At 37.2% G+C, this 23,620-nt stretch overlaps 1 protein-coding gene across 3 annotated transcripts; it reads left to right on the plus strand.

The window, feature by feature from the left end:
- Positions 1-18: 18 nt before the first annotated feature.
- On the plus strand, positions 19-21,796 carry LOC111811914 (chromosome-partitioning protein, putative (DUF639)). 3 transcript variants are annotated; one of them, XR_015411927.1, is made up of 14 exons: positions 19-452; positions 3,657-3,879; positions 6,339-6,486; positions 6,969-7,064; positions 9,852-10,009; positions 10,960-11,125; positions 12,151-12,287; positions 13,694-14,381; positions 15,909-16,021; positions 18,672-18,927; positions 19,064-19,383; positions 19,991-20,385; positions 20,627-20,798; positions 20,986-21,796. XR_015411927.1 is itself a non-coding variant. In XM_023698972.2 (11 exons), exons 1-11 carry the CDS (start codon positions 275-277, stop codon positions 19,337-19,339), a joined length of 2,439 nt encoding a protein of 812 aa, XP_023554740.2. In that variant the 5' UTR covers positions 19-274; the 3' UTR covers positions 19,340-19,655. The 3 variants fall into 3 exon arrangements, 1 of the variants encoding a protein (XP_023554740.2); XR_015411928.1 differs by lacking the exon at positions 20,986-21,796 and having other exon boundaries at positions 20,627-20,885; XM_023698972.2 differs by lacking the exons at positions 19,991-20,385; positions 20,627-20,798; positions 20,986-21,796 and having other exon boundaries at positions 19,064-19,655.
- Positions 21,797-23,620: the final 1,824 nt, after the last annotated feature.

Here is a 23,620-nt window from a genome sequence, read left to right on the forward strand (position 1 = left end):
ACGTTTATGTGGAATCCATATCCATCAATTGAATCCAATCATAGAATACGCATACGGCAGCTCTTCTATTCCGCCATCTGTAAGGCCGATCGGCTTTTGTTATATCGGGGTGGAGGATTTTCTCTCTCTTTTCGGAGCAAAAAGTATCAAGCTGAGGTCATTTTGCTTTCAATTTTTCCAATACAACCTCCACATGGAGGTTAAGATTCTTCTACTTCAGCATCTCCCATAAACATGGATTCCCATTTCGAAGGGTCCTTGAATTGAAACAGAAATGCTCTGTAAACTCCCTTCCACGTCTTCCGCAGGATTGGATCCTTCGATTTCTCACCATGGTTATAATCGCAAGTTTGGGTGTTCCACTAGAAAGAATGTTCCAGAGCTCAAGTATCGGTTTAAGATTGTGGGTCTTTCTAAGGGAGATAAATGGCCTCTCAATGACATTGATGCAAGTGAGTTTGTCAATACAATTCTATGGATTTGAGTTTATTTTGTATATCTGTTTCTGTGTTTTCCTGGTATAGCTGTTTGATTTCTACTTATGTAGCTTTATGGTGAAGAGAAATTACTCTTGGCTGTGATTGAACACTAGATCATTTCATGATAATTTTACTTATGGAGCTGGAAAATAACATTTTAGATTGAATGCTGATAGTCAATAGACATGGAAACTCTAGGTGTTCTTCTTTGTTATGGTGTGTGTATAATCTGTGGCAGATTTGATATTGTGAAAGTAGGAAATTTTTAAATCAGGAGGAGGAAGTTCTTAGGGTGTCATCCTTTGTGTTCCACGGTGAAGTGGAGATGATCGGAGGGAAGCGATGAGGTTGTGAACTTCTATGAAATTTGCTTAGTCATAGATGACAATTGTTGGTCATGTAGTGTCATTTGAAATGGTTGCTAGAAGTTTGATGCGTGGTGTCATAGTCATGCTTGTCTGTGATGTATTGCCTGTGGCTGCATGTTGGATGTTCTGATCATGCTTGTCTTGGGTGTGTTGTCCATGGCTGCATGCCCGTTCCAAACCCCTTTTACTTACTTTCATGTGTAGTTAGGTCATGACTATTCTTGTCATGTCAATATGGGGGTGTATGACCGTTCACCAAAATCATGTCTATGCTCGCTAGGGCTAAAATGCCCCAAAATGTATCATAGGGGGATGTGACTAATTGTCAATTCTTCCTACCTAGGTTATACCTATCAAAGCCATGGTCTTTGCTTATTCGCTTTAAGCCTACAACATTATTTTCTTTCAAATTGTTTTCAACCCATTTCCTCGCTCATGTTTTCTAAAATATTTCTTAAACGTCACTTGAGGCTTGATCATACGTCAAGATTGTCTGCAAAGTTTGACTCTCACACAGCTGACTAGTTTGTTGGGTTCGAATAATTGCCACACAGTTGCTGTCTCGCTGCCACAGGAGTGCAATTGTGACATGTGACACTATGGGTCATAGTCACTAATATAGTTCAATCGTAAATGTGAATCGTCGACAAGATAAATCTAAGCTAACCAAAGAACTTAAAAGATGAGAGATTTCAAGAAAATGGCATGAGAAAAATAACAAAAAGAGAAGACAAACTAAACTGACATTTAATGCTTTAAACTGACAACACTAACATAATTAATTAAAATGATAGTGTTCGGTTAATATAACCGCAGCAACATTGTTTTGCGCTAACATCTTAACACCCCCCCTCTAACCAAACGATAAGGAAATGATGTGGTTTTGTGACGCAGCTCAATGAACTTGGCCTCTGATAAAACTTTGGTTAGTCCTTTTGCAAGCGATCAGTGCTGGGATCATGCTGCACTTGCAAGGATTTGTCAAGGACTTTATTGTGAATGAAGTGTATGTCAAGTTCCACATGTTTGAAGCAAGGGAAAATGCGCTGATGTTGTCACACCAGATACTTGGTGTAGCAGCAACTGATTTCATTGAGAAGAGACTGAAACCAGCTAATCTCAGTTACTGTGCGGGCCAAAGAATGGTACTCTGATTCTGTGTTGGACCTTGAAACATGTTGCTTCTTGGATGACCAAGCAATTAGAGAATGCCCAAGGAATACTAAGTGTGAAACTATAGATTTTCGATCATCATGTATGAGCACGCCCAATCTACATCTAAGTACGCAAAAGTGGAGAAGTCGGCAGATTTTGGGAATTTGTAAGCCATGTGATACCTTTGATGTTATTGACGGCTTGCAAATGGACGGATGTAGGATTCAGAAGAAACTGACTTAATTTGGTGATGGTAAATCAAATTTTAATTCTTGTGTGTGTAAGGTATCGAAGGGTTCAATGGCAGTTCGATTTACAATGTAGGATTTTCCATTAGTTATCCTGCATTGGCTGTTAGGCATTTCTAGTGATGGCTGGTGTAGAGAATGGCTTGATGCGAGCTAGGACCAATCTTTCGAGAAGATTCGATGCATACTTGGTCTGGTTGGGATGGATTCCATTATTGTCACGATGAACTGAAATACCAAGGAAGTAGGATAGATTTCCCAAGTCCTCCAAAGAAAAAGTTTTGTGAAGTTCAACAACAAAATAGTTGATGATAGCAACGTCAGTCCCTGTCACTAACATGTCATCAACATAGCTTAGAATAAAGATCTTAGTTGATGCAGTAACAAGCAAAAATTAAGAATTATCAGCTCTTGAATTTTTAAACCTGCATAGCAGTGGCATTTGTCCAAGCCTCTCAAACCAAGCCATCAGGCTTGTATTAATCCATACAAAGAGCCTTTTGCAGTAATTGCAAGCAGTCAAGAAGCCACCACAAGCCCTAATTTCATCCATTCCATCACAAGCCCAGATTTCCTCTCCTAGCCAATCACTTGCAAGATGACGACATTATTGAGCATTCATTTGACGAGGCTCTTCATTCCTTATTCAAAAAGGAAAATCTAATTAACGCTTCAGCAAAGAAAAAAACTTCTGATTTGAGGATTTCTAAAGCCCTATTAACAGTAAGATCTTTTGTTTTCTCCTTCCATACTGGACAAAAGGAAATTCTCTTCATTTCTTGAAGTTTGTGGTTTTCAAGTTCGTGAAATTATTCCAACATCAGAAGAAAAGGTCAGTGTTTGGCCCTTGGGTTCCCTCAAGCCTTTCGGATATTTTTTCGAATTCTGTTAAAAGGAAAAAGATGTTTTGTTTTGTCTCTTTTGTTGGTGTGTTTGGCAGCAGCATTTCAGGGGGTTTTGTTGTCTCAAGAAAGTGGTTTTAGCGTCTTTGGCTACATAGATTCTCTGTAAGCAAGCCTCTTATTTGGCTAGATCACTTTGATCCGCTAGTGTAGAGACTTTTATTATGGGATGATAAGTTTGTATCTTTGGAGCATTAGTCTCGTTATTTATCAATGAAAGCTTTGTTCCTTGTTTGAAAAAAAGGTTTACTTCATTTTTACTTTTGGCCAATAGGAAGTGCTTTATGTAGATTCCTTGGCAAGGGGCTGTTAACCTTCTTATTTTACGTAATTTCATCTTATAAAAAATGAATGTTTTCTCATAAAAGAAAAAAAAAAAATGTTGATATGTCATATGAAGGTCAATGGTTAATTCTTATTGCCTTTTTATCTTAGCATTGCTTTTTTTTTTCCCCTCCTCCCTCCTAACGCTGTCTTGTCCGTGCTCTATTCCCATCCTGACAGACGCAGTGCAACAAAACTTAAACAAATGGCTGCTGAAGACGCAAAACTTCTTAAATGAAGTTACATCTCCCCGGGGAAAAATCAGTAAGAACAAAGATCATATTCCTACAGGAGCCTCCACCGACATAGAGGATCTAGTTATGGCGGAATATACTGTTAATATCAGGACACCGACTGGCCTCCTCTCTTCTACTGCTGTTGTATCCATTGAGCAATTTAGCAGGTCAGATTATTATAAAATTTGGTCATTTAATCTAAAGATAATTGACATATTGTTACCTTCTTGACTTATTTTTCATTTTAATGGCCCCTCCCATTAGACATCATCCATTACAGTGTTTAATTATTTAGCAGATTTGCCCAAAATTTGAGATCATATGCGCAATCAAAGCATATAATTGTCATCATGAACATCGTAATAAGATGGAAATGATGAAATTGTGCCTCTGGAAATCATTATTCAACAATGTGTACATTGAGTTGCAATAACGAGGCTAGTCATGTGTGAAGACTTTGTATATAAATCATTTATGTCCCATGCATATTTGCTTGAGGATGAAAACCTTGTTATGGCGTGGCAACAGTTTCACTTAAAATTGTTGAATCATCAAGTTTTATTGATGAAAAGAAGCAGATATACAGATCCAAGTATTTCCTACCAGGTAATAGAAACTCAGAGAAAGCCAGGTAACTAAGTTTCTCTGGAGTTCCTAAGACTGCAAATAAAAGGTCCAGTTGTTCATTAACACATTTTTTCTGCATGCATGGCTAGTTATGGCCTGCATACGGACGAAGAAAGAAACAGAAATCCAGAGATCCCTCGACACAATTTATAGGAATCTGAAAAAGGAATAGTAAGCTTCTAGAAGGAAACAGTTTAGTCCTGTTATTACAGCATTCACTGATTTATTGTCAACTAGCTGGAAGAAAACAGGTTTCTGATTATCTGTCACGTGAGATGGCATTACACTCTCCCTTCTAGCTGATTCAAAGATATTCTATCGGTCCTGTCTTGCTGATTATTTCCTGAAAGACCTTTGGCAGTGGTTTAGTTTGCTCATGTGCAAGTTGATTTTGAATGGATGCAAAAGGAGTGCAAATAAATCTTGCTTCCAACTTCTCCTCATAAAAGAAAAGACCCTCTAGGATATTGTAGAAGTAGAACCAACATCACAGACATATCCCACTGGGTTGTGTTCATTACTGATGACTACTTTGTTATTATATTCAAATTTAATCGGAGGTTTACTGTATATTTCAAGTTCTTCCAATAAGATTAACACTTAACCATTTTTTTTCTTTAGAAACTATACTTTCATTATCAAAGAAGCAAGGGAAACCAATTGTTTAGTAAGCTTCAGTTTTCTCGAAAGGGGGTTGTCCCAGTTTCTTGAGTTTCTTAGAGTATTTTTTGTTTTTTTATTCATTTTCTGCTGGTTATAGATACAATTTCTATTTCATTTCTATGGATTCTATTAAGCTGGTACTAGGAAGAGATCATGGGAATGTATTTTGTATCTAGGAAAATGTTGTTGGGATTAAGAAATATTCTGGAGTAGATGAAGAATGAAATGGCAGCCATGGTTCAAAAAATATGGAGGAGATGAAATCAAGACTCAAGACTATGAAAAAGATGGAGGTTAGTTAGATCGAGGAGGTGAAACCCTGAGGGATTCCACATTAGAGTGAAGAAATAAGGAAAAGAGACAATTTTTCGATCCAAGAAATACAAACCTATACAAGTTTTGAAAAGATCTTAGGGACTCATGGTAGGGGATTTAGACTTGCAACAACAACAATTAGCAGCAAGGAGTGAAGCTATCTATGTCATTGTATTGAGCTGAACACAACATTTTTTTGACAAGTTCTCTTGAACCATTGGAAAATGTTCTTTCATATATGGCATTTTCAACTTCATTACCTTTTAAACTCGATGGTTTATTATTTTAAAGAGGGAGGGAATTGATAGGGTATGATCTAGTAATTTAAATTTGAGTTTGTTAATTGGTTTTAGTTCTTGGATTTTTAATTAGTTAGTTGATTTAGTTACTGGACTAGCATCCTTTAGCAAGATTTTATCTCTTGTATGTGTAATCCTTTCTAAATAATGACAAAGACTCTCATCAAGTATTTTTGAAGATGAAGGAATGGTCTCAATGAATATTTGTGTAATCCCATTAAATGAGGGAAGTAGACCTCTGTATTGTTACCTAGATTTAGCTAGATTTTCTTGTATCTATGGATTTAGTATTAGATTTACTGTTACTTAATGATACTGGGGAGTATGATTTAGCTAGATTTAGTGTTTCCTAGATTTCATTAGCAGAAAAACAAAAACAGTAAGATATTTTAGACTGAAGTAATTTTGAAGATTATTTTCTTATAACTCTTATATAAAAAAAAAAGATTATTTTCTTATAAGTTAGCTGCATGATTCACCCATATTTCCACTTCGAGGAACGAGACCTTTTCGTTTGCTCTCGTTTTAACCTGTCTACTTTTTCTATTTTGCAATAAAAAAAGTGAAACTAAAGTGGTTCTTATTAGCCTTAATAAATTTTGATTCTCATTCCAGATTTGTTTATTTTTCGTTTCCCGTCTTGTCTAGGTTTTTCTTTCATTTAGTTGTGAAGAAGTACGGTATATACAATTTATTTTACTCAGCCATGTCATGACATGCAGGATGAATGGCTTGACTGGGCAGAAAATGCAGAGGATATTTAAAGCCCTTGTGCCTGAATCTGTTTACAATGATGCTCGCAGTCTGGTAGAGTATTGCTGTTTTAGATTCTTGTCAAGGGACAGCTCAAATCTTCATCCTTCCCTCAGTGTAAGTACTTCATTCACCCTGAAGTTTCAGACCTTGTTTAATGATTAGATATGGAGTTCTAATTTATTTTAGGGAAAAATTAAATTTGTTACCTCTGTACTTGGAAAGGGTAATCAATTTTTTACCTAAACGGCTGTATCTTAAGCTTAAAAGAGGAAGATCTTAAAATTTCCTTTTTATTTTTGGGTTTTTAATTTCAGTACGAAGAACAAAATTTCTCATCTTCTGGGAGGCTGTGGACTAAAAAGGAAAACAAAAATTCTTTGGATTAATATTTCTTAAATTAAGGTCATTCCTTCGATATAAACCACTAAACTTTTTGTGTTAATAGGGATACAACCTTCCAATGAAGGATGTCATCAAGGAACTTGACGAAAGACGAAAATGGAAAACCCCTTTTGATATTTTCAAATGAGTATATGTTGATGACTAGCAAAACAATACTTTCTTTATTGATGAATAAATTCTGTTTATTTATGCAGGAACCCACATTCCAGAGATTGATATTTATAACAATGCTTGCTTGGGAAAATCCATATCACGAGCATACTAATGCTTCAGAGGAAATTGCTTTTCAGGTTTCAACCTTATTAAATTCTTGCCATATTTTTGTATTTCATTGTTGTGAGAGAAGAACTCGGGATATCTTTTTTGTCATTCCGAAAAAGAGAAAAAAAAAAAAAAAATTACGGATATTTTATTAATGTCAAAATTGATGTGACGTGACGTGACGTGACGTTAACAATTTTAAGCGAAGCCTAAACTAATTAAAACAAATGTGTGTTATGCAAGAGCAGTGGAAAATCTTTGTGTTATCTCCTCCTCCATTGTGACTTCAGTAGTAGAGTTTGGATTTCTTTTTGGAAATTTGTTCGGGCGTACAATGGTGTAAACCTCTTTGCTTGGACGATTAGCTGGTCGAATTCCTCAATGGTTGGGGACAGAGAAAAGCAAAGGTGTTATCAAATGTGGCTTAAGCTATTTTGTGGTTAACTTGGAAGGAAAGGATTCACAGAGTTTAAAGATAAGTTCAACTGTTTTGTTTATTTTTGTGAGTTTGTACAGCTCACGGGACTTTAAGCATGACGTCAAGACAATTAAAACAATTGACCGTAAATGGTAAATCGGAATCGAGTAAACCTTGGGGGTAGGAAAAGTTTGAGGTTCGAAGCAAATCAAAGAGCAAGAATGTGTTACAGGGGAAAACACCACTTTCTGGATAATGCACGAAACAGAGCATATTGTTCAAGAATTCAAGAACAACATTTGGAAGGTCAAGATTCTGATTTTTGATGAAAGACACTCTGCTCGTGGTAACAACTAGAACGTAGAGCCATAGAAATAATAAATACCAAAAACATGCAACACTCGGGTCGAAAATCGACTTACCATCCTTCTACGACCAAATTTATCTTGAAGCTTCTTTTTTTATTGCATCTAAAATGTGGAGAATTTTTTGCGATGACACCAATACCCCTGAGTGCGAAAAGGTTAAACTAGTGGCCTTGAAATTAAGGAGGAGCTTTTGCTTTGTGGGGTTAACTTCAAACCAATAGAAGGTGAAGTGGAAGATTCTAGTTCAAAAATGGTCGGGAATGCTACGCCAAATGGAAGATGGATTCCTACCAACAAACTATGAGCAACTACTCTATCAACGATACCAACGATCCAAACAAGAGAGAGAATTTAGTCGAGTATATAAGGAATTCCATTGCCTAAGTTCAAGAACAAACTTGGCTAAGAATGAAAACTAACAAATCTGTTTAGAGAATCTGGTTGAGTATATCGAGGAATTCCATTGCCCAAGTTCAAGAACAAACTTGTCTCATAATGAAAACTTCCAATCACAAGATTTATTGGTGATCTCAAAAGAAGAGATCCAAGATCAAATGGATACTCAACCTATAGCCTTTATGTTTGATGTCATTACCTTAGGTACCTGAACTGAGAAGAAGTTTGGAAAGAAACAAGGTAAGTGAAGGATGACTTTCGTTCAACCGTGCGGCGTCGTGATCTTGACACACTCACGACCAGCCTTGTGGGTAACCCAAGCCCTATATATACATTTTTCGCCCAACTTTGTGGCTTTGTCAAACTTTAGGCAAGGCTTGTTCAACATAACATGTGCGGAATTCAAGCTTGTTAGGCTGCCTGCGTGTGCATGTTCTATCATTTGCGACATAATCGACTTGCCTCTATACTAGGCCAAGTCATTAGGCTCGACCTCGCCTCTACTCGGGGCCAAGGTCTCTCAACGAAACATCACATCTCATCATGTCATCATCTAGGTTCCTCATTTAACATGTCCCACATGTCTTAACGCCATCCCAAGTCATGAGGTGTCGTCGGCCGTCACAGCTCACTCTGTCATGCCATTGAGAACGGGCCCACGTGTCGTTCATAATATCAGGACATCTTGAACATCCATTCATCCGGGTTCTATCGAGGCATTGGACCCTTTGTGTCCATGCCATGTCGTTTACGGACTCTGTACTAGATAACGGGTGTACGATCTAACCTCCGACACATGGGCTGGGGCACAATACCAACACACCCATGCCGCTCGGTACTGTCCTTGAAAAACCCCATTTTAAAGTAAGTCGCTCGAGGCACTCGTCTCGCAATGCTCGCTCTCACTGTGACACACGTATGTGCCACAGGGCCCAGGAATGGTGGAGAGTTAACATCATGCCTCACCCTATAGTACAATTTGAGGCATTTCCAATCTAATGAGTGTAGACATGATTTTGACAAATGGACATACGGTGTCATGGAGCGTTTTGGCGAGCTTTCATTTTCATACTTTCATATTTCACATGGACGAACTTGACTCTAGAACCGTTTGTTTAAATTCCCTTTGGGACCCTGACTTTCGAGGTTAAGGCTCGGGGCCCTATCTGACCCTTCATCAAGCCTATATGTGACACTCAAGTCTACTCATTGCTCCTATCTTGCTTATGTCTCGTCTCCTCTTCAATGCACACATTATATGGTGTGTTGGATGATGGATTGTCCTCCTCGGTCCCATCATACCACTATTCTATATTGGCCCTCACATGGTCAGATGGGAACCTCTTGAGAATCGACGATTTGCTTGTCTTGATGTGAGGGTCAGTAAGTTCAGATAGTTTTTTTAATACCATTGATAACTTGAAGGAATATGATTTTATAAATGCTACGAAGTTTTGGTAACTGGAAACGATGGACAAAATCTCTGATGTTATTGTGTGTGCCTCTTGTCTCATTTCTCCCTGTATGGGGGATGACTTTTTTTGTTTGATAGTTGTTAAAAAATTTAGTAAATCATTATTTGATGAATAGATCAACAAGCTTTATATCAAAATTGGTTCTTTTTGGCATTGCAGAAGATGTTAGTTGGAGAAGAGGCTTTTACGCGTATTGCACCAGCTATTTCTGGTGTTGCAGATCGATCCACAGTACATCATCTATTCAAGGCACTTGCGGGTGATGAACAGAGCATCTCTTTCAGTTTATGGCTCAAATATGTTGATGAACTGCTCAAGTGAGCATCATAATTCTTTCTTTGTCTTGCATTTGGCCATGGTACACTTATATAAGTCTATAATCTATAAAGTGAAGTGAAATGAAAATAATATGTCGTATAGATTTCTTTTTCTTATATCAAATTTCTTATTATTTCTCCCTTTGAATTTGCTTGTCACCCGTTGGGATATGGAGCTTGATGACTGTAAAAGATCTGGTAGAGATATATATGGTAGATATATGTAAAGATCTGTAGAGATATATATGGTAGATTATATTTTGTATGTGGCTAAATCTGTTAAAGCTATATTTAGTAAACTGAATCATATATATACCCCATTAATCAGTGCTTTCAAAATGTACTTTCTTCCTGTATTCTCTCTTAGGTGTATATACCTGAAGTCATCCATAAAACCTTTAGCCAATATTCCTCCTTGAATTTTCTCTCTCCTGTTCTTTGTGTTTATCTTGTTCGAGTGTGTGCGTTGTTGTGCGATCCTAACACCATACCCCATTGACCCTCAATTGTTGCCCTTCTCCCTCAATCTCCCTCCATCGTTGGCCACTCACTCTTCGATCCCTATCATCAGCATCCTCCCATGGCCTCTTTCCATTGTTGCTGCTTTCCTTCTTCCTTGTCTCCTTTCCTCCCTTCCCTTCTCTCATCTTCTCCAACCCCCTGTCTTCCACGCCTTCTCCTTGGACTATGTGCCTCGACGGGGAAGTAACAAGAATACATAGAGAGGAAGATTTACGAGATCAATAAGAAAATGGAAGGCATGGATCATCAAGCCTGAGCAACTGTCTTGCATACAATATAGAACTTGGATTGAATTTTTTTTTTTTTTTTTTTTTAATGTTCTAATTCGTGTCAACATTGTTGTATGGCAGTCTAAGCAAACATTAAATGGTACTGAATCTTAGGTTTAATTTGTTGTTCTAACTTAATTTCTATTGGTTTGGCTGTAGGGTCCATGAAGGACGAAAATTATATCGAGTTCGAGATAACAGACAGTTCTTTGGTGAGAATATCCTATGTATTGGTTCCAGCAAGAAGCGACCCGTCTTAAAATGGGAGAATAATATTGCATGGCCAGGAAAACTTACTCTTACCGACAAAGCTGTCTATTTCGAGGTATAATTACTGTTCAGTTGACATAATCTCTGACTAAATAATGTCACAGTATATAGAAAATAAATGCAGTTCTAGATGCATAACTAAGGACAAAAAGCTTACAATAAACTGTGATCTTGAAAAATTTAGACAAGAGGAAGAGTATGACCAAATGCCTTATTCAGCACACTGGGCCAATTGATAGTGGACCTTGCTAATACATCTATTTGTTCCATGCATTTAAGTAGGGATCATCCTAGGGCAAAGGTGTTGTAAAGGTGTTGCAAGTATAAGTTATCTTGTTTACGTTTCTTCTTAATTTTTTTTTGAAAGCTACACGTACCTAGGAAAGACTAACTAAATAACTAGATGTTAGGTACCAATACAGAAAAATAACTCTTAACTAAATTCCTCGATATTAGGTAACAATACAGACATAATTAAGGTTATGGTTACATATATATATAATTGAGGTCATTCCTTTTAACATTCCCCCTTTAAGTTGCGGAATAGATATCATCTCTTCCTAGTTGGGTGACTAACTCATGAAACATTGAGTTGTGAAGTTCTTTTGTTAGTGATCGGCCATTTGGATTGTGAAGGCTCATAACTAGTGCAAATTATCTCTTTCTCCAATTTCTCCTTGATAAAATGTCGATCAATTGGAATATACTTTGCATATCATGCTGGATTGGATTACGGTAGTTATGAAGGTTCTGAATAAATTTTATCAAGGTGAAAGATCGGTAGCTATTAAGCTATTAAGGCTCCTCACAATTGTATAGTCTCCTTTGAATTTTGTTCAATTGTACCATATCTTCTCTTTGAGGTTAGTCAGCATATGCTATTATGTAAAGTTTTTTTCCTTCAAACATTTTTGTATGTTTTCATAAATGAGAAGTTCATATATTATCCAAAGAAAAGTTAAATCAACAAACTCATTGTCATCTAAAGGTTGTCTAAGTAAATACCTTAAAATATAGTGTTAGCATTTCTAGTGTTTAAGAAATATTCATTCAGTTCGTTCTTTTTGTGAATCGGTATAGGCAGTTGGAATCTTCGGGCAGAAAGATGTCGTGAGATTGGATCTTACGAAAGACGGTGTACAGGTGGACAAGGCAAAAGTGGGACCTTTTGGCTCTATTCTTTTTGACTCTGCTGTTTCAGTAGCATCCAGCTCAGAGTAGGACCCTTGACTTTCATTTTTATTTTCCAAACTGCATTTGTATATTTCTAGTATGCAAATCTAAATAATCTTGCTCACATTGCTTCCCAATTTTAGAGAGGTACATATGCTTTTATAGTATAGAAAGGCTAACTCAATACCTAGATACGAGGTAACAATAAAAACACCTAGATACTTGTAACAACACAGATATAATTAAGGTTGGAGTTTAGACAGATATAATTAAAGTCATTCTTTAAGGTTGGAGTTTAGACAGATATAATTAAAGTCATTCTTTAAGGTTGGAGTTTAGACAGATATAATTAAAGTCATTCTTTTAGGTTGGAGTTTAGACAGATATAATTAAAGTCATTCTTTAAGGTTGGAGTTTAGACAGATATAATTAAAGTCATTCTTTCGCTCCTCCTCAAGTAGCGAAATGGATATCATCCATTCTCAACGTGGATACTAACCCATAAAACATTGAGCTGTGAAGTTCTTTTGTTGCCACATCTCCTAGTTGAAGTGCGAGGGCATGTAACTAACGCAAACTATCCTTTTCTCGAATTTCTTCTTGATAAAATGTTGATCAATTTTAATATGATTTGTCGTATTATTTTGGATAGGATTATGTCAATATTGATTGAATGATTTTGATGCGCGACTTCAACGTCATGGCACGACTTTAACAACTATGAATAAATTTGGTTAAGGTGGACTTCAACCTCAAGGCTTTAAATAGTTTTTGTTAAGGTGGAAGATTGGTAGCTATGAAGGCTCTAAATAAATTTGGTCAAGGTGGAATCTCGATATCTATGAAGGCTCTGAATAAATTTGGTCAAGGTAGAAGATCGGTAAGTATGAAGGTTCTTAATAAATTTGGTCAAGGTAGAAGATCAGTAGAAGATCAGTTACTATGAAGTCTCCTAATAAATTTGTTCAAGATGGAAGATTGACAGCTACAAAGGCTCCAAATAAATATGGTTAAGATGGAAAATCGGTAGCTACGAAAGCTATGATGATGAATCAGACCTCCCAAAAAAGAATGTTGCAAGTCTAAATAATCTTGCTAACCGTTCTTAATTTTCAAAGAGGTACATGTGTCTAAATCCTTAAATACTAGGTAACAATACAAAAAATAAATCTAACCAAATCTCTAGATACTAGGTAATAATATCGAAGATTATATCTAACTAAATCCATAGATATTAGATAACAATAATAAAAAGAAAAAAATCTAACTAAATTCGCAGTTCCTTGGGTTTTAATGTTTTATGTATAAAAATCACCATAAATTTGCAGTTCCTATGTTCGCATTTGGAAATCCAATAAGCTTCTTAGTGTCATTATTGCTATCAATGTATCGTTTTATCTCTTGTTATTCTTTTTTGAAAAGGAAACGAATCTTTTCAATTATTTTACAGGAAGGAAACATGGGTTCTAGAATTTGTTGACTTGGGAGGTGAAATGAGGCGAGACGTCTGGTATGCATTCATTAGTGAAGTTGTAGCTTCACATAAGTTTATACGTGAGTATGGGCCCGAGGATGACGACAAAACGCGCTTTCATGTGTACGGTGCTCATAAAGGAAAAGAAAGAGCTATGAGTAATGCAACTAATAGCATATCCAGACTTCAAGCCCTTCAGTTTATGAGAAAGTTATTGGATGATCCAATAAAACTCGTGCCATTTTCGTTCTTACAAAACGCACCTTACGGTGATATCGTCCTTCAAACATTGGCTGTAAATATTTGGGGCGGACCCTTGGTGAAAAACTTTCCTTTGGAGGAAAATCAGGTAGTTCAAGCAGCAAGATCTTCAGATGAAGTATACGAAGGTGGTCATCACGTGTTTGACATAGATGGAAGTGTTTACTTGCGGAATTGGATGAGATCGCCCTCCTGGAGTACGAGTGCATCCATTTCATTCTGGAAGAATCCATCAATGAAAGAAGGGGTTATATTAAGTAAAAATCTTGTTGTAGCAGGAATGTCCTTAGTTGAAAGGGCAGCTGAAACTTGCAAACAACGATACCAAGTGGCTGAGAAAACGCAGGCTACAATTGATTCGGCAATGATTAAAGGAATACCTAGCAATATTGATCTGTTCAAGGTTAGTTATGTTTTTTACTTATTTTATTTTTGCATTTGGGTGATCGAAAGTTCACAGATCCAATATTTCAGCTCTATAACTTATGAACTTGATAGCCCACAGCCCCACTATGGCCATAAATGTGTCAAAATTGTCCTGGAATTTACGGTGGTTTTTAAAAGATCTATGAATTGTTATATCATTATTGTCTCTTTTGATTGAAGGTCTCTACTAAATACTATGTTTTTCATTCTTTTGGCCTCTTTAGCAATTTTTTGGAATACTTTTTGTGAGTTCCCACGTTAGTTTGAGAGAGGAACGAAGCATTTTTTGTAAGGATGTGGGAACCTCTCCCTAGTCGACGCGTTTTAAAACCTTGAGGTGAACCCCGAAAGGTAAAGCCCAAAGAGGACAATATCTGGTAGCGGTGGACTTGGGCTGTTACAAATGGTATCAGAGCCAGACACCAAGTGGTGTGCCAGCGAGGACGCTGGGCTCCCAAGTGGGGTGGATTGTGAGTTCCCACATTGGTTGGAGAGGGGAATGAAGCATTCCTTGTAAGGATGTGGAAACCTCTCTCTAGTGGACGCGTTTTAAAACCTTGAGGGGAAGCCCAGAAGGGAAATCCCAAAGAGGACAATATATGCTGGCGGTGGACTTGGGATGTTACAAATGGTATTAAAGCCAGACACTAAGCGGTGTACCAGCAAGGATGCTGGGCTCCCAAGTGGGGTGGATTGTGAGTTCCCACATTGGTTGGAGAGGAGAACAAAGCATTCCTTGTAAGGATGTGGAAACCTCTTCCTAGTGGACGCGTTTTAAAACCTTGAGGAGAAGCCCGAAAGGGAAAGCCCAAAGAGTACAATATCTGCTAATGGTGGACTTGGGCTGTTACAAATGGTATCAGAGCCAGACACCAAGTGGTGTACCAACGAGAACTTTGGGCTCCCAAGTGGGGTGGATTGTGAGTTCCCACATTGGTTGGAGAGAGGAATGAAGCATTTCTTGTAAGGATGTGAAAATCTCTCCCTAGTGGACGCATTTTAAAACCTTGAGGGAAGTTTGGAAGGGAAAGCCCAAAGAGGACAATATCTGCTAACGGTGAGCTTGGGCCGTTAGTTACATTAGTTACATTTTTTTTTACTTGTATTTTGAGCACTCTTGCAAGATAGTTTCTCATATATTCCAAATTACATTATGATGTGGTTTGACTATGTAATTTGTTTTCCTGTTGTGGTTGTTCTGCATCATATGCATTCTTTCTCATGATAATTAAGGATCTATGCTTTGCCTCTTTTGTTCATTCTCTCCTAATTAGGAATAAGAGGACCGTAATGGGGCCACATGATGTTCCCATTCGATTCTTATGATGGATTAAACTTTGTGAAGTGGTAAAGCAGATACCGTTCAATTAAATGTGTAGCATGCTCGATTATCGGACTTGTTTAACTATGTCGGTTTTTATGTACGATCTTCTTGGCCTTGTGCATCATTTAGACATCTCTTTGGTAGAAAGTGAAAAATGTATTTTTATTTTGCATATGGCAGGAACTTATACTCCCTCTAACCATGATAGCCAAGAGCTTTGAGAAGCTTCGACGTTGGGAGGAGCCACACTTGACCATTTCCTTTCTTGCAGTTGCATATACAATTATCTTCAGGTATACTTTCTGAGAGGTTTCATGCATAAACTTCAATCATTTGTCGGCTTGTCTTGGTCGTAGTCCATATATGTGGTAATATTTGTGTAATCCCATTAAATAAGAGAAGTAGTCGACCTTCTTAATTTAGATTTATTGTTATCTAGTTTACAGGAGTTTATTTAGATTAGATTTATCGTTATCTATTATCTAAGGATTTAGTTAGCCTTTCATAAAAGGCACCGTTTGAAATTCAATATGAAATTAGATAATTTACACTTGCAACAAGGTATCAGAGCGTCCATAGCCAATTAATAAGTCTAAAGTCTACCCTTATCGGTGAAATCTTCAAGCTATCGATCTTCTACCTTGACCAAATTTATTTGGAGTCTTTCATAGCTACTGATCTTCCGCCTTGACCAAGGTCCATCATTGGAATAGCATTGTATAACAATCAGTCATCACGTAAAAGAGTATTCACAACAGGAAGGCTGTATCATTAGCATTAGCATTCCTAGCTTCATTCACCGCAAGTGTAGAAACAAGCCCAATGTCAATCCATTCATCCATCAATTTGCAAGCCCACTAGAGCCTCTTTTTAATGAGAGAACATAGAGATTTAAGACGGTCCTTGGGAAATTATTGAACCACTAGACACACTAAATAACCAGCCCATGAAACCAATTATCTATCGACTCTAATTATGAGTCTACTGTAGAGTTACCAACTAAGCCATATGCTCCACCTCCATTGCTAGATTCGTTGTTGTTTTAGGTATATACAAGAAGGAAAGTCATTTCAGAATTGATACAATTCCAAACATCAACTCTAACTCAAAATGAGGATGTAACACAAGTACCAATAGAGGATAGACCCGTAGCTCTCCGAAAACTTACCAAAGAATGCACAAAACAACCCTTCTACCCCTATCAAACTATATCTCTCTTGAAAGACTATCCCTATCACACCAAAGTTTCATTGTGAGTCTAATCTAAATTCAATTATTATACCCAACATAGTTTTTAAAGATTTTTCCAAAAGAGAATGGTAGGATGTTGTGAGAGAAGGAATGCATGCTCTAGACGTGGGAAGTTGTGGATAGGTCAAAAGAAAAAAGTCGTAGTTGCGCATAAGTGGCTTTTCACAGTTAAGTACAAGGCTGATGGAACGCTGGAAAGGATTAAGGTAAGGTTAGTAGCTAAGGGATACACTCAAACTTACCGTATAGATTACCAAGATACATTTGCTCCAGTTGCAAAGACGAACACGGTAAGAATATTGTTATCCTTAACTGCCAACTTAAATTGGCAGCTCTCACAGTATGATGTAAAGAATGCATTTCTTCACGTCGATCTAGATGAGGAAATCTACATGAACATTCCTCTCGGATTTGAAAGCTCAAGAGGTAAAGTTTTCAAATTGAGGAAGGTTCGTTATGGGCTAAAATGAAAATTAAGGGCGTGGTTTGGAAGATTTACCAAGGTGATGAAAGACTGTGGGCATAAGAAAATCAAAGATATCACATTCTATTTATCAAGCATTCAGAATCAAGGGGAGTTATAGTGCTTGTGTATGTAGATGGCATCATAGTCATCGGAGATAATGAAGAAGAAAAACTAAACTAAGAAGAAAATTGGTGAAAGAATTTGAGATCAAAGAACTTGGAAGGCTAAAAGTACTTTCTTGGTATTGAAGTAGCGTACTTAGCTCGATATTTTCACATCACAACAGGAATATGTGATGAGTTTATTGATAGAAACAGGAAAAAGTGGATGTAAAGTTGCAACAATGCCAACGGATCCACATCGGGAGAGTCAAAAGAACCTTGGTTGAATAGGGATGCTTATATATCTAGCTCACACTTGGCCAGACATAGCATACTCAGTGAGTGTAATTGTGTGGTCCTTTAACTATATGTAAACATTTAGTGTCTTCCCAAATTTTTTATCTTCATCAGTTTCGAACCAAATAAACTATAAGCGAGTCTGAGAATAGTGATTTTCTCTTTATCTGGTATTTTTATGAAACTAGCTCATGATTTCATTATGAATGGAGCAATGAATAATTGAGTATCATACCATTGTGGAGAGTCGTTATTACTAACATGGTATCAGAGTCATGCCCTTAATTTAGCCATGTCAATAGAATCCTCAAGTGTCGAACAAAGAAATTGCTAGCCTCGAAGGTGTAGTCAAAAGGGACTCATGTGTCGAACAAAGGGTGTACTTTGATCGAGGGCTCCAGAGAAAGGAGTCGGTCCTCGATTAAGGGGAGGCTGTTCGAGAGCTACATAGATCTCAGGGGAGGCTCTATGGTGTACTTTGTTCGAGAGGAGGATTGTTGGGAGGGAGTTTCACATTGGCTAATTTAGGGAATGATCATGGGGTTATAAGTAAGGAATACATCTCCATTGGTATGAGGCCTTTTGAGGAAACCCAAAGCAAAGTCATGAGAGCTTATGCTCAAAGTGGACAATATCATACCATTGTGGAGAGTCGTTATTCCTAACCATCTTCACCGGTTTTGAACCAAATAAACTATAGGAGAGTCTGAGAACAGTGATTTACTCTTTATCTGGTATATTTACTAAACTTGCTCATTGGGTGCTTATATTTTCATCATCTCTGTTCATCATTAGTTGTTGGAACTGAAATGTTGATTCTTTAAACAGAAACTTGCTATCATTTGTATTTCCTACAACATTAATGATGGTAGCAGCTGGAATGCTGACATTGAAAGGACTCAAGGAGCAAGGTCGTCTCGGCCGATCTTTCGGCAAAGTAACCATTCGTGATCAGCCACCTTCTAATACCATTCAAAAGATTATGGCTGTAAAAGACGCCATGCGCGATGTTGAAAACTTTTTGCAGAATCTGAATGTTTCACTCCTGAAATTACGTACAATTGTTCTTGCAGGTCAGACTCAGGTATGAAGCTCTTCTTTTTCTCCTTTTTTTTTTTTCACTGGTTGATTTGAAGAATATTAGTGATCGAACAGCTTCCATATTGTTTCTGTCCGTGTCGAACGGGATTATTAATTAGCTTGATTGAATGCCTTTCCAGATAACCACTGAAGTGGCACTGGCGGCGTTGTGTTCTTCAATTATCCTCCTTGTTGTTCCTTTCAAGTATGTGCTATCTATGTTAATATTTGATCTCTTCACACGTGAGTTACAGTTTCGACAAGAAACTGTAAAGAGATTCATGAAATTCTTGAGAGAGCGTTGGGATTCTGTGCCTGCAGCCCCTGTGGTTGTCTTGCCATTTGATGATAATGATTTGAAGCCATCTTCAACTCAGCAAAAGGAAGTTGAGCAGCAACAAAAGCCAAAAGATTAGACAAATGGCCGAGACTATGGGAAGGATTCCTCTTTAGATAATAGGTACTGTAACTGGTATTCCTGTGATCAGTTTAGTCGGTATTTTCTTTTATAGTTCATATTCTAGATTAGGTTCATCTCTGTAATAATTGGATGAACTGAGTTGTAGACATGAAAGCTTAAGAACTCAACCGGATCCCCTCGAATTAAAAAAGAAGAGGGGTAGGTCCCGTTGAGCAGTGCATAAGAAAGAACTGTATATTAATATGTATACCAATAGGGTTGTTTCTAATGCAAGTTCCCTCTTGGAAAGAGAAAGAAATCAGCTTATTTCTTGGGTGCTGGTAGTGTTTTCTTTGCTTGACAAGCTGCATAAAGATTGTGTTGATTTATTACTTTAGTTCTGAAGTCCTTTTTCTTTGTTACCTTGGGTTATAAACTCTAATATTGTTGTGAACTGTTAATTAATTTCATTGCACGAGAAAGAAATCAGCTTATTTCTTGGGTGCTGGTAGTGTTTTCTTTGCTTGACAAGCTGCATAAAGATTGTGTTGATTTATTACTTTAGTTCTGAAGTCCTTTTTCTTTGTTACCTTGGGTTATAAACTCTAATATTGTTGTGAACTGTTAATTAATTTCATTGCACGAAAACACCACGGATCTGTTTTAGGGATTGACGACTTACCCATTTAGTGACTTTGGCAATGGACGTTCTGAAAATGGGTACTATCAAGTCGGGTGAATTCAATCCAATGTTTCTTGGTCGTGAATATCTGAATAGGACGAACCGTCCCGTGGATTGCTTCGGAACAGAACAATTAGAATTAGGCTCGTTGAACTGGAATGTGTATTATCCATATAGGGGATCATTCAATGGAGAAGATCCGTCAACCTAAGAGGAAGAAAATGGTCTATCTATTTTACTTAGTTATTCAGTTAAACCAATGATTCGTTATTGTAACATATAGCAACAACAAACATTTCATTTGGCATGCGTATTTTTTCGTTTCCCTATGGAAAGATGATCAAATCCTTCTGGATTCCTGATGGTGCATATTTTCTCAGGTAAATCCCCTCTATTAGTTATTGTTTAAATTATTTTTGCCCATATCATTCAATTCCGACCATGCGGTGATGCGTTTATACGAGCGTTACTTCAAGAAACTTCAAGAACGTCTTAGATTTCTTGATGAATCTTGTGGAAGTTTTTCTGTTTTACTTGCTTAAACTTCTAAGCTCGCCTAGATACAGTGTCACTACATTGTGGTATTTATATTGGCATATTACATTCAACTTCTGGTTGCAGGAAAGATCGCCAAATACCTCTTCCAATGTTCAGTTCAGTGCTGCAGCCCACTATAATTTTATTCTCGAAGTTTGGGGTTTAGAGTTTAAGGTTCGAGGTTCAAACGTAACTTCGTGCTCAAGTCTATGTAGCAATGACCGAATTACAAAATTCCTGTCACCATCAGAGAATTGTAAGGGTTTAAATCTTTTTATGTTATTATGGTTTATGCTTGGCATCAATTTATTTAAAAGTTTGCAACATAGCTTCTATTTTGCTATTTTGAAATGTTATAGTTTATTGGTTGAAATAGTATATTGGTCTCTGGTGACAACTTTGGTTTGTGAAGAAATTGTGATATTGAAACTCACTATTTGTAGGTGCATACAAGTACTTTAAATGTCACAAGTAAGGGAGAGAGGTAGGTAGAGGAACACGGTGGCCGGATCTTAGGTGGAGGAACGCCCGAAAGGATCTAGGGGAAAGAGATAATTTAGGGGAGAAAATGGGAGAGTCGGGCGAGGAAGAAGGGATCCACGAGTCTCGAGTCGGGTCTGGATGCAGAGCAACCCAAGTCCAGCGTGCCAAGCCCACAACTGAGGAGCACAACATATAGCCCACGAGAAACTTGAACCCGACCCAATTTATCGTTTCGTTCGGACGCAGATATGACCCACGTGCCGAGTTTTCCCATGACCCGACTCGATTCGGTAACCTACACGCGCATCCTTGCCATTGCATGTGCACGATGCCTGCTTCCACCCCAGCTCGCTCGTCAACTTGATTCGCTACTCGGCTTCATCGCGGCTCGGCAGCACCATCGCGCAACTTGATAGCTTATTCGACTTGTTAAAGGATATTTGGTACGGTTTCCTATGTTTTCGACTCTCCCAAAACTGATTTTAACCTTACATGAGACATTTGAGGTTAGTTTAATTCCTAAATGCTCAATTCAAGTCATTTTGAGCTAGAAAATGGAAACTTTTTAATAAGGTATCTGTGGGATTATTTCTTAAAACGAGCATGTGGTAATATAGGTTGAAGTAAACGATAAGGAGCATTCCTAAGGCCAATTAAGTAAGTGGCTTCACTATAGGTTTGGTTGGAAGAATTTTTTTATGTATTATGTGCCAAATGGCCCCTGTACATGTTATGTGTGATATGCTTTGATATGTGATGTTATGTTATATTACGCTATATGACGTGCCAAATAATATTATGGTATAAATGAAATGCCATGTTATGTAATGATAAGCTATGTTATGTCATGACATGCCATGATATGCTATGTCTTGGAAGCTGTTTTATGTATAAAATGATGTATAAGAGTTATGTACGCATAATGATCAAATTTTAAAATGGTATGAAAGAATGGAGTTTGTCTTGCATAATTTGTTATGTCATGATGGGAAGTATGGGGACCTCATGCATAACTCTATGTTCATGTGCATCGAGATACTTTTCCATTATGATGTGAATGGATGCGTATATTATGAGACTGATTATGACCATCATGTTCACCATGATGATACGATGGTCGCTATTCTCTCCGGGTGTCCAGCAGCACAAGTCCGTCAGCGAGTGCTAACACCAACCAATAGGCACATGGGATGTGCTAGCCCGCCTAGTGGGTCTACATTCGCACATATGGATCGTGTGTAGAGAAGTACCACACATCCAATTTAGCCCAGATTGGAAAGCCGCCTAAGAGAATGAAATGATGTTTTAAATGATAGGTCCCCCCATATTGTATGTGTTTGCATTTCATGACCCCAATAGTGGGGTCACTTACTGAGTATTTCTTCAAATATTCAAGTCATGTGGTACTCTTACATTTTAGGTAAAAGATAAGGCACCCTTGTACGGATGATGGGGGCGTCGCTCTGAAGCCCATGGAACTTGTGTTAAGATAGTCGCATTTTATTTATTTTGTAGCCTTTGGGTTAGATTAGAGTGATTTAATCTTTTCTTTGATTTATTTAAGTTTCACATTGTTTTGTTTTAAGGTTTTATTTTGAACGTTTAAGTCCATAATATCTTTTTATGAATAATTTTAAATGAATGTTTCTAGATAAAAAGGTCACGTCATGCATGTAGTAGTGGCTCTATTTCAGTAGGAGCATAGGGTCGTTACAAGATTGTACCGTACATGTTTGTATTTAGGGAGGTTTCATTGTGTTTTTTTTTAATTTTAGAGTAATTTTTAAGGTTTTAAGTTACAATGAGTTAGTGGTCGTTATAATATTGATGGGCGTGCTCATGCTTATTTTCAATGCTATAAATAGTCATTAATGTTTAATAAGAAAATTTTGAATATTAAAATGAGAGTACATATTATGTTTCTTACTCGCGAGTTTGTAACTTTACATTTCTTATTTCTTACTCATGAGTTTGTTCCTTTACATTTCTTATATTTAAATTTGTATGTTAGAGTCATTGAAGTGGTGTTGATCAAATCTTTTGTAGAGTGATTCGAATTATGAGGTTAGAAATGAGTTTTCTTTACTTTTGATCCATCAAGATAGTTTGTTCCAAAATTTTTATCAAAAATTTTTCTTTAGGTTGATTCTTTATTGTTTTTGGGGTTATTGAATAATTTAGATTAGAAGGTTATTAGATCAAATTTAAGGGCTTAGGGGTAAAACTTATGTTATATAAAGATATTGTATCCTCTTGAGATTAAATCCTTCCCTACACAAAAATATAATTACTCTTTATCTATAGATAATTAAGAAAGTTTTTAATTTTTCACATAATGAAAAAAAAAAAAAAAAAAAAAAAAAAAAATTAGAAAGAGAATTGAAAACTATGAAAATTTGAAATACATTTGTCGAGGTGCACGAGGGAGGCGAATCATTGGAGGACACATGTAAGGCGAGATGAGGTGTTGCGTGTCCCGTTACCAATGGGACACGTGTCACATTTTGAGTGGAGCTACGTGTCAGACATCTAGTGGTGAAGCATCACGCTAGATCTGGCCCAAATTCATATTTGACTCGTCGACCCACATACGAC

Source organism: Cucurbita pepo, chromosome 15 (assembly GCF_057944985.1).
Source record: "Cucurbita pepo subsp. pepo isolate OVF chromosome 15, ASM5794498v1, whole genome shotgun sequence".
Taxonomy (NCBI): domain Eukaryota; kingdom Viridiplantae; phylum Streptophyta; class Magnoliopsida; order Cucurbitales; family Cucurbitaceae; genus Cucurbita; species Cucurbita pepo.

What these genes read in the sequence shown, in the direction of transcription:
- LOC111811914 (XM_023698972.2), top strand. Translation starts at nt 275, where the DNA reads ATGCTCTGTAAACTCCCTTCCACGTCTTCCGCAGGATTGGATCCTTCG. An exon ending in TCTCAATGACATTGATGCAA is followed by an intron (nt 453 to 3,656) that starts GTGAGTTTGTCA and finishes CCATCCTGACAG; the next exon opens with ACGCAGTGCAACAAAACTTA. An exon ending in TCAGTAGCATCCAGCTCAGA is followed by an intron (nt 12,288 to 13,693) that starts GTAGGACCCTTG and finishes ATTATTTTACAG; the next exon opens with GAAGGAAACATGGGTTCTAG.